Below are 18,513 nucleotides of genomic sequence, written 5' to 3'. Positions count from 1 at the left end.
AACCAATGCATTAACACTTCTTAAAAAGAGGAAAAGGTTGAACAGAAGCATTTGTGGATATACATTCATTATCTCATTCGAAAATACTAGTACTTTGCGTTTATTTCAATCTAGTAACCCATGGATTTGGTTTATGGTAACAATAAAAATAAATCATTGACTCTTTTGTGAATGGTTTTCATTGCCTAGGAGGAAAAAATCAGCAAAGTCTTGTATTAACTGTTAAAAAGTAGAGCAATGCTCTATTCTAAGTCATTTGGGAAGCATTAACTTCATTCCTTCAATAGTTTCTGAAGTTTGAGTGTAGGAGGTATCATAATATCCTTCCCCCCCCCCTTCAAAAAAAAAATCAAATTTTAAAATTGTGTGCCTTAGACCAAAGATAAGATTAGTATAGAGGGATGATTGCTCTGTTTTAGTTTTTTTTTTTTTTAAACAAATTTTTCAAGTTTTACTGGAAATAAAAATGTAGTGTTTATACATGTTAAAGTATTTCAATTTAAATTATTTCTTGTTGATGTTTTAAAAGACTGTTTAGCCCAAAACTAAACATGGAATTCCCAAGTGATGACGTCATCAGAGAACTAGAGAACAGAGAGTACAGTGTAGAGGAATATTTCTCCAAGGCTGAGCTGGCCAAACTATCTAATGTAGAACTGCTTAGATACAAGAACATGAGGAAGAATTATGAGATAATGCTGGCTGTTGGTACGTTTAAAATAAAGATTGAAAGTACCGGGGTATATGTTATTTCTTCTGAAGATCATATTTGACAATGATCTGAAGTTGCAATAAAAGGGGAACAACTAGTACTGTGTATTACTACCATGTATGGTTTAATGGTTTATTACAAATGCACTATTTAGGCGCAATATCTCAATTGACTGTATATTGTTTTATTATTTATTTTTATTTATATCTAGATTTGATAATTTCAGGACTGCCTGCTGTGATGCCTGAGTTTATGAAGGGACCCAGATCTAGAGCAAAAAGAAAACCAAAGAAAGTGGAATCAGACAGTGATGAGGAATGGACTCCGTACAAGTCTACCAGGGGTACAGTACCTGAAAAATTCTGCTTCTATTTTTCTGTATTCACTCAGTTCTTGCTTACTTTTTCTCTTTTTGCTCTTGTTTTCTCTGGTTCACTCCCCTCCATTTGGTCTGGATGTGCTCTCTTATACGGTCTGTTCACAAGGGTATAGCACAGCATTTCAAGGACTCATAAACATGTATATTGGCTGGGATATGTGCGACTTTATCGGTATACCTTTATCGTCATACGGAGACTGAAATATGGGTATTTTGAACATATAATTAAATATTTTGAAATTAATTGATTTATTCATTCAAAGTTTTGAAGTATAATTTCCAGAAGTTAGTATAAAACATGTTAACCAAGGCATTCTTACATCAAGACATGCTCATAAGTTAGAACTATGTAGCTGAGGCCCAACTAAAAAAGGCTCTTTACATTATACTTCATCCTGTAGTTTCCCTGAGTCATTTCATATATGTACATGGGTTGATAAATATTGTGATCATACCCTAATAATGTTAACGTTGTGCTCAATTGTTTTCATTGATACTTTATTGAATCAGGTCAGTTGACTCAATTCTATTCCATTTTATCAAAAGAATTTAAAAAATTATATAAATAAAAATATAAAAAGTAAAGTTATGTTTTCACAGCATAATTTTGTAATAAAAACTTTTGAGATATATTTGTTCAAAATTGTAGTAAAACTTGCATGTAAATATATCATAATTTTTTGGGGATATTTTGGAGGAAAATCCAGATATATTGTGAAACAAAATTTTGGCAGTACCTATCCTTAATGTACTGTATTTTTCACATTATCTTTTATTCGCGATTCGTCAGTTTGAAATCAATCCACAGTGATTAATTTCACAACTAAGGAAATATTCTCTACAGATACAAAGCAAAACATATTGTTCACAGCGATTAATATTCGCGATTTAAAGTAGGTCGCGAAACTCGTGAATATTTCTTGCACGCGAATAAAAGTTGTTTACAGTATATACATGTATATTGCATATATATATATGGAAGTTTTACTATCCAATTTTTGATAAAAAGTTACATTATTAATCTGGGGTTGTGAAACACTCTTCATGAGTATTTTTAAAAGAAATGTTTTCTTCATTCTGTTTACGATAACAGGGTTCGAAATTCACTATATACAACTCGCAAAATGCGAATTAGAAATCCCAAAATGTGAGTGAAATAATAAGTAACTCGCAAAAACTTGCAAGTTGATTTTTTTTCCCGTGGGAAAAAATCCCTGATTTAGTTATAGTTTTCATTTTGGTTATGTATTTTATTTCCTCCTTCTTTAAATATCAGCATGGTTTTTTTTTTTTTTTTTTTTTTAATGGCAGTTGGAAGAGGTTGCTGAAAACAAATGAACAGCACCGACAATGATGATCATGTGTTTTATTTGAAATCTTAAAAAATGATAGACATGGGAAAAGGGTTAAATAAAACCCTAAAAAAAAAAACAGTTGTGAATGACTTATTTGTATTTAACTCTATTATAAAATTTGTAAGAACTGTCACTTTATATTAATAATAGATGTATAAATACTGTATCATATTTTTAATTCCTCTCATTGCAGTTAAATTATCAAGATAAAGGGAGAAAAAAAACATGCATTGAAACTGTAGCAAAGTTATATAATATGACAGAACACAATGCTTTTGATTTAAAGCAATAATTTAAATAAAAGTCACACTGTAGTTGTATTTAGTGCATTGAACAGTAGTTATTATGTTCCCCAAACGAAGTTTGGGAACATATTGTTTTTACTCTGTTTCTTATTATTATTATTAAGTCTTCCGTTCACAACGGAAGACTTATAGTGATTGTATTGTTTCTTTTTATTATTATTATTATTAGGGTCTTCCGTCTTCTGCGGAAGACCCTTCTATTATTCTATTGTTGATTTTTCACTTTTCTTATTAGGGTCTTCCGTCTTCTGCGGAAGACCCTTCTATTATTCTATTGTTGATTTTTCACTTTTCTTTTTATTATTAGGGTCTTCCGTCTTCTGCGGAAGACCCTTCTATTATTCTATTGTTGATTTTTCACTTTTCTTTTTATTATTATTATTCTTTTTTTTTTCCTTACCGATTTTGTGCAGAAGATTTCTCAGAGACCGCTCGATCGATTTGCTTCAAATTTTCAGGGTTAATGCGTTGCTATCTGAAGTTTATAACGCCCTGTCAGTTTTTGAAAAATCACTTCCGGTCAGAAGTTATCGCCCTTTGATCGATTTTTAGATAGACCTTGTGTCTGCACAAAAACTCAAGAACGACAAATGCTAGAGTATTGAAACTTTCAGTGGTGATAGAGGACATGTTCTAGATGTGCACCTTGGTTTTCAAATTTTCCGGAAGTGCAAATTATGGAGGCTCGGTAGGGGTCGAAATTTAGGACGAAATTTTTGAGTGAATTTTAGAGACATTTCTTATAATAACATTTTAAATAAAAATATTTTGTTAAAATATATTGAACAAAAAGTCTTTAAAATCACAAGACCTTTTATTTGATATCAAGAAAAAGGGACTGACCCCTCAAATTAGGGGCTCAGAAGGGCCAAAAGTCTTTTATCTCTAACTCTTTAATGATCAATATTTTGTTATAAATTACTGAAGCAAAAATGTTCATCTTAAAATTCTGCAACTATATATTATAAAATTTGGATCATATGTTACGTAATAAGGGGCCATAAGGGGCCAGAATGCTAAATCTTTGACACTTTGTATCTCGAAAAGGAGAAATATTTTGATAAGCAATATTGAACAAAAGATGGTCAGAATAATGTTCTTAACAATATACACCCTTTTAATTTTTGCAAGACATCCCCATTAAGGACTTGGAGGGCTGGCCCCTAAATATTGTTATTCTATATATCTCTTAAACGAAAGGAAATTTCTGAATAGTTGTTGAACAAAAAGTCTTCCAAATCACAAGACCTTTTATTTGATATCAAGAAAAAGGGGCTGACCCCTCAAATTAGGGGCTCAGAAGGGCCAAAAGTCTTTTATCTATAACTCTTTAATGATCAATATTTTGTTATAAATTACTGAAGCAAAAATGTTCATCTTAACATTCTGCAACTACATATTATAAAATTTGGATCATATCTTACGTAATAAGGGGCCATAAGGGGCCAGAATGCTAAATCTTTGACACTTTGTATCTCGAAAAGGAGAAATATTTTGATAAGCAATATTGAACAAAAGATGGTCAGAATAATGTTCTTAACAATATACACCCTTTTAATTTTTGCAAGACATCCCCATTAAGGACTTGGAGGGCTGGCCCCTAAATATTGTTATTCTATATATCTCTTAAACGAAAGGAAATTTCTGAATAGTTGTTGAACAAAAAGTCTTCCAAATCACAAGACCTTTTATTTGATATCAAGAAAAAGGGGCTGACCCCTCAAATTAGGGGCTCAGAAGGGCCAAAAGTCTTTTATCTCTAACTCTTTAATGATCAATATTTTGTTATAAATTACTGAAGCAAAAATGTTCATCTTAACATTCTGCAACTATATATTATAAAATTTGGATCATATGTTACGTAATAAGGGGCCATAAGGGGCCAGAATGCTAAATCTTTGACACTTTGTATCTCGAAAAGGAGAAATATTTTGATAAGCAATATTGAACAAAAGATGGTCAGAATAATGTTCTTAACAATATACACCCTTTTAATTTTTGCAAGACATCCCCATTAAGGACTTGGAGGGCTGGCCCCTAAATATTGTTATTCTATATATCTCTTAAACGAAAGGAAATTTCTGAATAGTTGTTGAACAAAAAGTCTTCCAAATCACAAGACCTTTTATTTGATATCAAGAAAAAGGGGCTGACCCCTCAAATTAGGGGCTCAGAAGGGCCAAAAGTCTTTTATCTATAACTTTTTAATGATCAATATTTTGCTATAAATTACTGAAGCAAAAATGTTCATATTAATATTTTGCAGCTATATATTGTAAAGTTTTGATCATATGTTACGTAATAAAGGACCATAAGGGGCCAGAATGCTAAATCTTTGACACTTTATATCTCGAAAAGGAGAAATATTTTGATAAGCAATATTGAACAAAAGATGATCTGAATAACGTTTAAAACAATCATCCTTTCACTTTTATAGACAAATATCTCAGTCAAGATCTTGATTAATCTCATCCAAAATCAGACGGAAGACCCACTCGTTGCTCGCAACGAGAACCATCTAGTTATTATTCTTTTTTTTTTCCTTACCGATTTTGTGCAGAGGATTTCTCGGAGATCTCTCGATCGATTTGCTTCAAATTTTCAGGGTTAATGCGTTGCTATCTGAAGTTTATAACGCCGCTTCAGTTTTTGAAAAATCACTTCCGGTCAGAAGTTATCGCCCTTTGATCGATTTTTACATAGACCTTGTGTCTGCACAAAAACTCAAAAACGACAAATGCTAGAGTGTTGAAACTTTCAGTGGTGATAGAGGACATGTTCTAGATGTGCACCTTGGTTTTCAAATTTTCCGGAAGTGCGAAGTATGGAAGCTGGGTAGGGGTCGAAATTTAGGACGTGATTTACGAGTGAATTTTAGAGACATTTCTTAAAATAACATTTTAAATAGAAGTATTTTGTTAAAACATATTGAACAAAAAGTCTTCAAAATCACAAGACCTTTTATTTGATATCAAGAAAAAGGGGCTGACCCCTCAAATTAGGGGCTCAGAAGGGCCAAAAGTCTTTCATCTATAACTCTTTAATGATCAATATTTTGTTATAAATTACTGAAGCAAAAATGTTCATCTTAACAATCTGCAACTATATATTATAAAATTTTGATCATATGTTACGTAATAAGGGGCCATAAGGGGCCAGAATGCTAAATCTTTGACACTTTTTATCTTGAAAAGAGGAAATATTTTGATAAGCAATATTGAACAAAAGATGTTTAGAATAATGTTCTAAACAATATACACCCTTTTAATTTTTGCAAGACATCCCCATTAAGGAGTTGGAGGGCTGGCCCCTAAATATTGTTATTCTATATATCTCTTAAACGAAAGGAAATTTCTGAATAGTTGTTGAACAAAAAGTCTTCAAAATCACAAGACCTTTTATTTGATATCAAGAAAAAGGGGCTGACCCCTCAAATTAGGGGCTCAGAAGGGCCAAAAGTCTTTCATCTATAACTCTTTAATGATCAATATTTTGTTATAAATTACTGAAGCAAAAATGTTCATCTTAACAATCTGCAACTATATATTATAAAATTTTGATCATATGTTACGTAATAAGGGGCCATAAGGGGCCAGAATGCTAAATCTTTGACACTTTTTATCTTGAAAAGAGGAAATATTTTGATAAGCAATATTGAACAAAAGATGTTTAGAATAATGTTCTAAACAATATACACCCTTTTAATTTTTGCAAGACATCCCCATTAAGGAGTTGGAGGGCTGGCCCCTAAATATTGTTATTCTATATATCTCTTAAACGAAAGGAAATTTCTGAATAGTTGTTGAACAAAAAGTCTTCAAAATCACAAGACCTTTTATTTGATATCAAGAAAAAGGGGCTGACCCCTCAAATTAGGGGCTCAGAAGGGCCAAAAGTCTTTCATCTATAACTCTTTAATGATCAATATTTTGTTATAAATTACTCAAGCAAAAATGTTCATCTTAGCATTCTGTAACTATATATTATTAAACTTTGATCATAGGTTCAAAATAATGGGCCAAAATGGGCCAGATTGCAAAATCTTTGACAGCTCGAACAAGGGGAAATATTTTCATAAGCAATATTGAACAAAAGATGCTCAGAATAATGTTTTAAACAATATGCATCCTTTCACTTTCTATAGTCAAATATCTCAGTCAAGCTAAGTCTTGACTAATCTTATCCAAAATCAGACGGAAGACCCACTCGTTGCTCGCAACGAGAACCATCTAGTTATTATTATTATTCTTTTTTTTTTCCTTACCGATTTTGTGCAGAAGATTTCTCGGAGATCGCTCGATCGATTTGCTTCAAATTTTCAGGGTTAATGCGTTGCTATCTGAAGTTTATAACGCCGCTTCAGTTTTTGAAAAATCACTTCCGGTCGGAAGTTATCGCCCTTTGATCGATTTTTTGATAGACCTTGTGTCTGCACAAAAACTCAAGAACGACAAAAGCTAGAGTGCTGAAACTTTCAGTGGTGATAGAGGACATGTTCTAGTTGTGCACCTTGGTTTTCAAATTTTCCGGAAGTGCGAAGTATGGAAGCTCGGTAGGGGTCAAAATTTAGGATGTGATTTATGAGTGAATTTTAGAGACATATCTTATAATAACATTTTAAATAAAAGTATTTTGTTAAAACATATTGAACAAAAAGTCTTTAAAATCACAAGACCTTTTATTTGATATCAAGAAAAAGGGGCCGACTCCTCAAATTAGGGGCTCAGAAGGGCCAAAAGTCTTTCATCTATAACTCTTTAACGATCAATATTTTGTTATAAATTACTGAAGCAAAAATGTTCATCTTAACACTCTGCAACTATATATTATAAAATTTTTATTGTATGTTACGTAATAAGGGGCCATAAGGGACCAGAATGCTAAATCTTTGACACATTATATCTCGAAAAGGGGAAATATTTTGATAAGCAATATTGAACAAAAGATGTTCAGAATAATGTTCTAAACAATATACACCCTTTTATTTTTTGCAAGACATCCCCATTAAGGACTTGGAGGGCTGGCCCCTAAATATTGTTATTCTATATATCTCTTAAACAAAAAGAAATTTCTGAATAGTTGTTGAACAAAAAGTCTTCAAAATCACAAGACCTTTCATTTCATATCAAGAAAAAGGGGCTAACCCCTCAAATTAGGGGCTCAGAAGGGCCAAAAGTCTTTCATCTATAACTCTTTAATGATCAATATTTTGTTATAAATTACTGAAGCAAAAATGTTCATCTTAACACTCTGCAACTATATATTATAAAATTTTGATCATATGTTACGTAATAAGGGGCCATAAGGGGCCAGAATGCTAAATCTTTGACACATTATATCTCGAAAAGGGGAAATATTTTGATAAGCAATATTGAACAAAAGATGTTCAGAATAATGTTCTAAACAATATACACCCTTTTATTTTTTGCAAGACATCCCCATCAAGGACTTGGAGGGCTGGCCCCTAAATATTGTTATTCTATATATCTCTTAAACGAAAGGAAATTTCTGAATAGTTGTTGAACAAAAAGTCTTCAAAATCACAAGACCTTTCATTTGATATCAAGAAAAAGGGGCTGACCCCTCAAATTAGGGGCTCAGAAGGGCCAAAAGTCTTTCATCTATAACTTTTTAATGATCAATATTTTGTTATATATTACTGAAGCAAAAATGTTCAGCTTAACATTCTGCAACTATATATTATAAAATTTTGATCGTATGTTATGTAATAAGGGGCCATAAGGGGCCAGAATGCTAAATCTTTGACACTTTATATCTCGAAAAGGGAAAATATTTTGATAAGCAATATTGAACAAAAGATGTTCAGAATAATGTTCTAAACAATATACACCCTTTTAATTTTTGCAAGACATCCCCATTAAGGACTTGGAGGGCTGGCCCCTAAATATTGTTATTCTATATATCTCTTCAACGAAAGGAAATTTCTGAATAGTTGTTGAACAAAAAAACTTCAAAATCACAAGACCTTTCATTTGATAATAAGAAAAAAGGGGCTGACCCCTCAAATTAGGGGCTCAGAAGGGCCAAAAGTCTTTCATCTATAACTCTTTAATGATCAATATTTTGTTACATATTACTGAAGCAAGAATCTTCATCTTAACATTCTGCAACTATATATTATAAAATTTTGATCGTATGTTATGTAATAAGGGGCCATAAGGGGCCAGAATGCTAAATCCTTGACACTTTATATCTCGAAAAGGGAAAATATTTTGATATGCAATATTGAACAAAAGATGTTCAGAATAATGTTCTAAACAATATACACCCTTTTAATTTTTGCAAGACATCCCCATTAAGGACTCGGAGGGCTGGCCCCTAAATATTGTTATTCTATATATCTCTTAAACGAAGGAAATTTCTGAAAATCACAAGACCTTTCATTTGATATCAAGAAAAAGGGGTTGATCCCTCAAATTAAGGCCCAGAAGGGCCAAAAGTCTTTCATTTATAACTTTTAAATAATCAATATTTTGTTATAAATTCCAGAATGAAAAATGTTCATCTTAACATTTGTTAACTATATATTATAAAACTTTGATCGTGTGTTCAAAATAATGGGCCATAAAGGGCCAGAATGCCAAATCTTTGACACCTCGAACAAGGGGAAATATTTTGATCAGTAATATTGAACAAAAGATGGTCAGAATAATGTTATAAACAATATGCATCCTTTCATTTTTTAAAGACGAATATCTCAGTCAAGATCTTGACTTATCTCATCCAAAATCAGACGGAAGACCCACTCGTTGCTCGCAACGAGAACCATCTAGTTATTATTATTATTATTCTTTTTTTTTTCCTTACCGATTTTGTGCAGAAGATTTCTCGGAGATCGCTCGATCGATTTGCTTCAAATTTTCAGGGTTAATGCGTTGGTATCTGAAGTTTATAACGCCGCTTCAGTTTTTGAGAAATCACTTCCGGTCGGAAGTTATCGCCCTTTGATCGATTTTTTGATAGACCTTGTGTCTGCACAAAAACTCAAGAACGACAAAAGCTAGAGTGCTGAAACTTTCAGTGGTGATAGAGGACATGTTCTAGTTGTGCACCTTGGTTTTCAAATTTTCCGGAAGTGCGAAGTATGGAAGCTCGGTAGGGGTCAAAATTTAGGACGTGATTTATGAGTGAATTTTAGAGACATTTCTTATAATAACATTTTAAATAAAAGTATTTTGTTAAAACATATTGAACAAAAAGTCTTCAAAATCACAAGACCTTTTATTTGATATCAACAAAAAGGGGCTAACCCCTCAAATTAGGGGCTCAGAGGGGCCAAAAGTCTTTCATCTATAACTCTTTAATGATGAATATTTTGTTATAAGTTATTGAAGCAAAAATGTTTATCTTAAAGTTCTGCAACTATATATTATAAAATTTTGATCATATGTTACGTAATAAGGGGCCATAAGGGGCCAGAATGCTAAATCTTTGACACATTATATCTCCAAAAGGGGAAATATTTTGATAAGCAATATTGAACAAAAGATGTTCAGAATAATGTTCTAAACAATATACACCCTTTTAATTTTTACAAGACATCCCCATTAAGGAGTTGGAGGGCTGGCCCCTAAATACTGTTATTCTATATATCTCTTAAACGAAAGGAAATTTCTAAATAGTTGTTGAACAAAAAGTCTTCAAAATCACAAGACTTTTCATTTGATATCAAGAAAAAGGGGCTGATCCCTCAAATTAGGGGCTCAGAAGGGCCAAAAGTCTTTCATCTATAACTCTTTAATGATGAATATTTTGTTATAAATTATTGAAGCAAAAATGTTCTTCTTAACATTGTGCAACTACATATTATAAAATTTTGATCATATGTTACGTAATAAGGGGCCATAAGGGGCCAGAATGCTAAATCTTTGACACTTCATATCTCGAGAAGGGAAAATATTTTGATAAGCAATATTGAACAAAAGATGTTCAGAATAATGTTCTAAACAATATGCACCCTTCGAATTTTTGCAAGACATCCCCATTAAGGACTTGGAGGGCTGGCCCCTAAATATTGTTATTCTATATATCTCTTAAACGAAAGGAAATTTCTGAATAGCTGTTGAACAAATAGTCTTCAAAATCACAAGACCTTTCAATTGATATCAACAAAAAGGGGCTAACCCCTCAAATTAGGGGCTCAGAAGGGCCAAATTCTTTCATCTATAACTCTTTAATGATGAATATTTTGTTACAAGTTATTCAAGCAAAAATATTCATCTTAACATTCTGCAACTATATATTATAAAATTTTGATCATATGTTACGTAATAAGGGGCCATAAGGGGCCAGAATGCTAAATCTTTGACACATTATATCTCCAAAAGGGGAAATATTTTGATAAGCAATATTGAACAAAAGATGTTCAGAATAATGTTCTAAACAATATGCACCCTTCAAATTTTTGCAAGACATCCCCATTAAGGAGTTGGAGGGCTGGCCCCTAAATACTGTTATTCTATATATCTCTTAAACGAAAGGAAATTTTTGAGTAGTTGTTGAACAAAAAGTCTTCAAAATCACAAGATCTTTCATTTGATATCAAGAAAAAGGGGCTAACCCCTCAAATTAGGGGCTCAGAAGGGCCAAAAGTCTTTCATCTATAACTTTTTAATGATGAATGTTTTGTCATAAGTTATTGAAGCAAAAATGTTAATCTTAAAGTTCTGCAACTGTATTTTATAAAATTTTGATCATATGTTACGTAGTAAGGGGCCATAAGGGGCCAGAATGCTAAATCTTTGACACATTATATCTCCAAAAGGGGAAATATTTTGATAAGCAATATTGAACAAAAGATGTTCAGAATAATGTTCTAACCAATATACACCCTTTTAATTTTTGCAAGACATCCCCATTAAGGAGTTGGAGGGCTGGCACCTAAATACTGTTATTCTATATATCTCTTAAACGAAAGGAAATTTCTGAATAATTGTTGAACAAAAAGTCTTCAAAATTACAAGACCTTTCATTTGATATCAAGAAAAAGGGGCTGACCCCTCAAATTAGGGGCTCAGATGGGCCAAAAGTCTTTCATAAATTACTGAAGCAAAAATGTTTATCTTAAAGTTCTGCAACTATATATTATAAAATTTTGAACATGTTACGTAATAAGGGGCCATAAGGGGCCAGAATGCTAAATTTTTGACACCTCAAACAAGGGGAAATATTTTGATAAGCAATAATGAACGAAAGAAGCTCAGAATAATGTTTTAAACAGCATGCATCCTTTCATTTTTTACAGACGAATATCTTAGTCAAGATCTTGTCTAATCTTATCCAAAATCAGACGGAAGACCCACTCGTTGCTCGCAACGAGAACCATCTAGTTATTATTATTATTATTCCTCCCAAATTTTGTGAGCGCGATTACTCAGAGATGGTTGGATAGATTTTCACAATTTTTCACATGATAGTAGGCTGATATATGAAGTTTATATAAAATTCCGTTTTTTGAAAAATTCACTTCCGGTCCGAAGTTACGGCCGAATTTCCAATTTTTAAATGGACTTTTGTCCGGAATTTTTCTCGGAAACGGTTTGAGGTAAAGATGTGAAATTTACAGGAGTATTAGATCATGACATTCTCTTTGTTTCGAAGTTGTTTTCGTGTGTTTCCGGTACTTCCTGTCCGAACCGGAAGTGAATTTGTGTTTGGTCAATTTTCAACTTTTTTGTTTTTCAATATTTTTTCAAGATATTATTATGTATAACAGAGGTTATTCTACAAATACTAAATATATAATTTGTTTTGAAATCAGATTCCACATTTTGCAGATTTTCGGTACCGTCATTTTTCCTAGTTACCTAGTGTGTAAGCAATGGGCAAAGAAAGATAACTCTGACTTGTAAGTGAGAATAGAACTTTCGAGATAAAGGCGGAAATAGTATCGATGACGTCAGAGACATATACACTCTCTATATCAAAATATTTAGACGTTCCATATTCACTCTTCTAAATGTAAGAGTACGTTGGTTACCGCTTCCAGTGCATGTATAGTTTAAAGTTGCCAGTGTAGTGTAAGTCTGTATTGACAGTTAATTGATTTACACATGAATATATCTATAAAAAAAAATTAATATATATGCTAGGTACCTAATTCAAGTAAATATATTATAAGCACTGAATATACATTTATAGTGATGGACAGGCATGCAATTTTATCTATCTCGTATAGTAAGTTCAGAATACGATAGTTATAAGCCTTCTATAATGCAGACGATTTATTATTCTCTATGATTTGAATGCGAAATTATCCCAATTTCCGATCGATATTGAAAAATATTACATACACTCAAACAGGAATTGAGCGATAGAAAATTGTAATACAGTACTGTTTTAAAGCCTTTATAAATAAATTGATATATGCCACTTAAAAGAAAGAAAATCAATCTATAGATTAGATTTGGTTATTACATGTAAATTTGATAAAAAGTTAAATTATTTATGACACATGATTTATACTCTGTATACCCAAGGAATTATAAAAGATGCGAAAAGACGATTCTTGGATTCTTGTGAAATACTCAAAGAGTTAAAAAAAAAATGTGAAAACGCGATTCTGTGTGAAATAATGGTACGCTATATGTTTCTTTTGAAAAAAAAACATGAAAAAAAAATTGCACAGGTCTGTTGATATGTGGGATAAGTATACCTGAATGAACACAATTTTATGCAATGATATATAATTATGTTCATGCAACTGACGTCCGTACTTTTCCTTATAATTCATAAAACATAAAACTATCTAATTCCTTTGAAGCCCCCCCCCCCCTCCCCCGTCTTGAGTAATATTAATATTTGGAGACGCTCGTGCAGCTAGGTATTTGAATTATATATTCGTTTTAGATTTAAATCTGGAACATGTGAATATATATAATTACCATTTACATGTATACAGAATTTCATATTCTATAATGGTAGATTTGTCATTATGAAATGTTCAATTTACGTCTGAGAGAGAGAGAGAGAGAGAGAGAGAGAGAGATTCCCTCTTAATCCCGATCCTCCTATTCATTTACATAGACCAAAAATTAGTTCTATATCGGTCACACCCATTCTTTATTAAATGTTTTCTGATTTCATAGTCAGTCATGGTCACATCCTGTATATTTTTCAGCTAAAAAAGTATCACACGAAGTGCACGTGTGTTGACCTGTCAATCAAAATCACTTGACGCTGTATGCACTGCAATTAAGTAGCCTGAGTTCGAAATGATATTGAAGTATGATCTTTAAGTAAATCTGATGCAACAAACTTGTGAAAAAATAGAATAAAATAAAAAATAAAATATCTCTGTATTATGAACTTCGATTGTGGGACGTGGAGACCGGTCCTTTGGATGAGATCGTATAAATCGAGGTCCCTTGTCGCAGAAGGTGCTGGCATAAAAAAGATTCCCCACTGCTCAATTGCGATAAGTGCCAAAGCATAGGACAAAAATTTACAGTCTCCACCGGCGAGTGGTGGCGTCTCCATGTGAGTGAAAAATTCTGGAGAGGGACGTTAAACAACATACGTATAATCAATCAATCAATCAATCGATTGCTGAAGAATTACTGTAATTGAATAATCTGTCTTATAGGTATGCTGTCAAATCTTGATATTATAACTTTACAAAACTCAGTGACTTTACGTTTAATGTGATACTAACTTAATTCATTATATTTTTTTATAACACCAACACAATTATGCCAAAACATACACACAGTGAAGTTTATGATAGTACGGTGTTCGTTCGTCTTTTTGTTTGTCTTAGAAATGATTGCAAACAATTTTTTTTTAAATTGCTAATGATATACGTATATCTCTTATAGGTATTATACAAGATTGATAATGAAAATCAAAGTACCTTAAGTACTGAAAGGACTTTTTTCCCAGTTTTTTTTTCTTTCACAGTAAATATGATATGTATGTTTTTTACACAGAAAAAAAACAAATTCTTACAGATTTAGAAGAACGGAAGACTTTTTTGTTGCCATGGCAACAAGAGTCTAGTTATTATTATTTTTCTTCCTGGGTACTTTTTTGTCCGTGAGTGATCTCCGAAACTACACATCCGATTGAGATGAAACCTTTTTAGGGTTAATAGGAATGTTATGTAGATTTGCGGAACGAAGGTCATTTTGCGCGCACGCGCATGCACGTGCGTGCGCGTGCAATGCGTAAAATGACCAATATACTTGATATAGCTATAACTTTTATATTTTTTGATGAAATGCTTTGATACTCAGAATATTAGGATGTATTTAAAGTGTAGACAAGATGACATGGTCAGAATGCGCATGCATGCACGTGAGCGCATGCGCATTGATTAAAATTACCAATACAATTGATATAGACTTAACTTGTACATTTTTTAATGAATTGCATTGAAACTCAGAATATAAATATATATTAGAAGTGTACACAAGAAGACTTGATCAGCACACTCATACATGCACGTGCGTGCACGTGCGCGCGCGTGCAATGAGTAAAATGACAGATATACTTGATATAGCTATGACTTTCATATCCTTTGATGAAATGCTTTGATACTCAGGATATCAGGATATATTAAAAGTGTAGACAAGATGACATGGTCAGAATGCACATGCATGCACGTGTGCGCATGCGCAATGATTTAAATAACCAATACAAAGGATATAGACTTCACTTGTACATTTTTTGATGAATTGCTTTGAAACTCAGAATATAAATATATATTAGAAGTGTACACAAGATGACATGATCAGCGCACACATGCATGCACTTGCAAGCACGTGCGTGCGCGTGCAATGAGTAGAATTTCCAATATACTTGATATAGCCAAAACTTTCATATATTTTGATGAAATACTTTAATACTCAGAATATAAAGATATATTAATAGTATAAACAAGACGACATGGTCAGCATGCACATGCATGCACGTGCATATGCGTGCAATGAGTAAAATTACCAATATACTAGATATAACCATAACTTTTACACTTTTTGATGTAATGCTTTGATACTCAGAATATATAGACCCTTTATAAATGTAGACAAGACGAGATTGTCAACATGCACATGCATGCACATGCGCGCGCATGCAATGCTAAAATGACCAATTTACTTGATATAGCTGTAACTTTTACACTTTTTGATGAAACGCTTTGATACTCAAAATGTTTAGATATATTAATTGTGTTGACAAGATGACACGGTCATCATGGACATGCATACACGTGCGCGCGCTTGCAATGCGTAAAATGACAGATATACTTAATATAGCCGATTTTTTTTATCTTTTGATGAAATTTGAATAGAAAGATGTATTAAAAGTGTAGACAAGTTGACATGGTCATTTTTTACAGCCATGCCCGTGCGCCCGCGTGTAATGCGTAAAAAAACCAATATACTTGATTGCCTTTTTTAATGAAGCTTACAGGGAATAAGACACCAAAAGGAAGTTGGGGAGCGTTTGGGGAACATCTGTAACGGTCCCCGTTACAATTAATACTAGTTTTTCCCTTAAGCTACATGTATTTAATTTCAAAAGGGCTTTATATGAAAATTGCGAGTAGTCTTATAAAATTGCGAGTTCACTTTCTTGGTAATTGCAATTATTTGCGAGTTGTAATTTCAGGGAGTTTCTAACCCTGGATAAACAGATTCATGTTGAAACATCAGGTTTTTTTTTTCTATAGAAAAGAAACAGACAGTTAGGTTTTCAGTCCCAGTAAAGGAGCAAAAGGAAAAGAGACCGAGGAAAATAAAGGTACTGAGTATTTATATAAAATGTATATTGTAATGGTTTGGGTTGTGGATATCGGGCTGGGCAGCTCAGTAAGTAGAGCATCTGACTAGTGATGCAGGGTCCCGGGTTCGATTCCCAGTCCAGCCATACATTTTCTCCTTTCCTGTTACAGATTTGGTGCGGTTGACCACCCCTGGACTTGCAGGTGAAAGTCCTGCCAGGGGCAAATAAGAACTTGGGTTGTGTCTTTGAGGGTGAAGACAATTTAAGGTCAAGGGAGGAATGTAATGGTTTGGGCTGTGGATATTGGCCTGGGTAGCTCAGTCGGTGGAGCACCTGACTAGTGATGCAGGGGTTCTGGGTTTGATTCCCGGTCCAGCCATGCATTTTCTTCTTTCCTGTTCCAATATTATATATCTCATTTGTATACATGTATTTTACTGATCAATGTATATTCCGTTTCATTCAAAATATCAAAGTCTTTCAAAATAAGTTTTCTGTTGTTTGTTTGTATGTTGTTTAACGTCCCTCTCGAGAATTTTTCACTCATATGGAGACACCACCACTTGCCAGTGGAGAGCTGCAAATTTTGTCCTATACTTGGCACTTACGGCTTTTGAGCAGTGCGGGATCTTTTTCGTGCCAGCACCTACTGTGACACGGGACCTCGGTTTATATGGTCTCATCCGAAGGACCGGTCTCCACGTCCCACAGTGGGATTCGAACCCGCCATGTAAGGATCAACTCCTTACTTCGCGACTCTAGAGCAGACACTCTAACCACTGCGCCATGGGGGCGACTTCAAAATAAGTGAACAAAAAGATAAAGTGTATGCCAATGAAATATATTGTGCATGATATACATGTATCAGTGTGTAATAGATTTGATCATTTTTATTGTGGTATTTTGCTATTAGCAGAAAAGAAGCATTCTAAACATAATACATTTAAAAAACATAAGCAAAGATTTAGTGGTTCAAATGTAGAACACATTCTTTGTGAATTCTAAGTATCATAATTTTTCTTTCTTTTTTTTTAAATAAGAAATTTATTCTTAATTTTTTAAATAATAATTTCCTGTTCTGATTTTTTTAGACTGAAAAAAGTATAATCGAGACAAACAAAATAGAGCCACGTACATATCCACTTCGAGTACAAGAAAGACTTAATTACATGGATGTTGAAGTGCCAGATGATGACGATTTTATTTGTAGGTATCATTATTCATTATTTTTAATAATAGAACTTAAAGGAATAAGACTCTATGCTGTGAACTAACTTGAACTTTACGCTGTAGTTTTTAACAATTAATTTTTGCAAGAAATATATCCCTATATTGAAAGGCTTAATTCATCTCTGAGCTTAAAGTAAAGGGTGTTTTAAAGTAAAACCATTTCCTCTCAATGCTAAAATTTTAGGGGTTCAAAATGCTAATGTTGTTTTGAAACCAACACAGTTTATTTTATTTAGGGATGGCAACGAATATTCGAATATTCATTCGATGAGTTGATATTCGAATATGAATTCAAGATTCGAATATTCGATGTTTTTCAGATTTCATAAAAAGAAGTACTGTGATTAATAAATTTTGATTAGAACAATGCTGGAATTTTCCCTGTTTAATTTACTAGCGATCAATTTTTCTCACTACTTTCTATCTTATAAATCTACTGAATTACATGTATTTTGTCTTGAGTAAGGCGTTAAGGAATTGTACAAAAATGCTTTATTTATAATACAAAACGTATTTTCATAGTTTTTATTAGTTAGATACGATCGGATCTAGAATCGAGGACAAAAATGAAATCTATAAATGTCTAAAAGGCGTGAAGGGCATACTTATCAAAATTAAATTAATTGATTATTGAATGAATGTCCGATAGAATAAATCTGTAATTAGTATTGTAAAGGGCTTAATTTCAGAATAAGTGTGTAAATTACTTAATTATCTCGGGTTGTACATAATCCTGAATTTTATATTCATTATTGGGAAATTAGTTAATTACCTAGGAAAATTGCCCAT

The 18,513-nt window shown here is 32.7% G+C and overlaps 1 protein-coding gene across 2 annotated transcripts in view; it reads left to right on the top strand.

Moving 5' to 3' along the window:
* The window catches only part of LOC133179827 (zinc finger protein 678-like), a 29,330-nt gene that overhangs the window by 1,855 nt on the left and 8,962 nt on the right, over positions 1–18,513 (top strand). For both annotated transcript variants that reach the window (XM_061314507.1, XM_061314505.1), the window contains exons 2-5: positions 530–708; positions 939–1,055; positions 16,442–16,512; positions 17,586–17,700. In XM_061314507.1, the coding sequence (XP_061170491.1) occupies positions 552–708; positions 939–1,055; positions 16,442–16,512; positions 17,586–17,700 (460 nt within the window). In that variant the 5' untranslated portion in view covers positions 530–551. The remainder of the gene's footprint in view (positions 1–529; positions 709–938; positions 1,056–16,441; positions 16,513–17,585; positions 17,701–18,513) is intronic.

This window comes from Saccostrea echinata, unplaced genomic scaffold, assembly GCF_033153115.1.
Source record: "Saccostrea echinata isolate AGI-Se365-2 ecotype Australia unplaced genomic scaffold, CSIRO_AGI_Sech_v1 ptg000005l, whole genome shotgun sequence".
Lineage (NCBI taxonomy): Eukaryota > Metazoa > Mollusca > Bivalvia > Ostreida > Ostreidae > Saccostrea > Saccostrea echinata.
The sequence above is the reverse complement of the archived record's forward strand: the minus strand, read 5'-3'. Positions and strand labels throughout refer to the sequence as shown.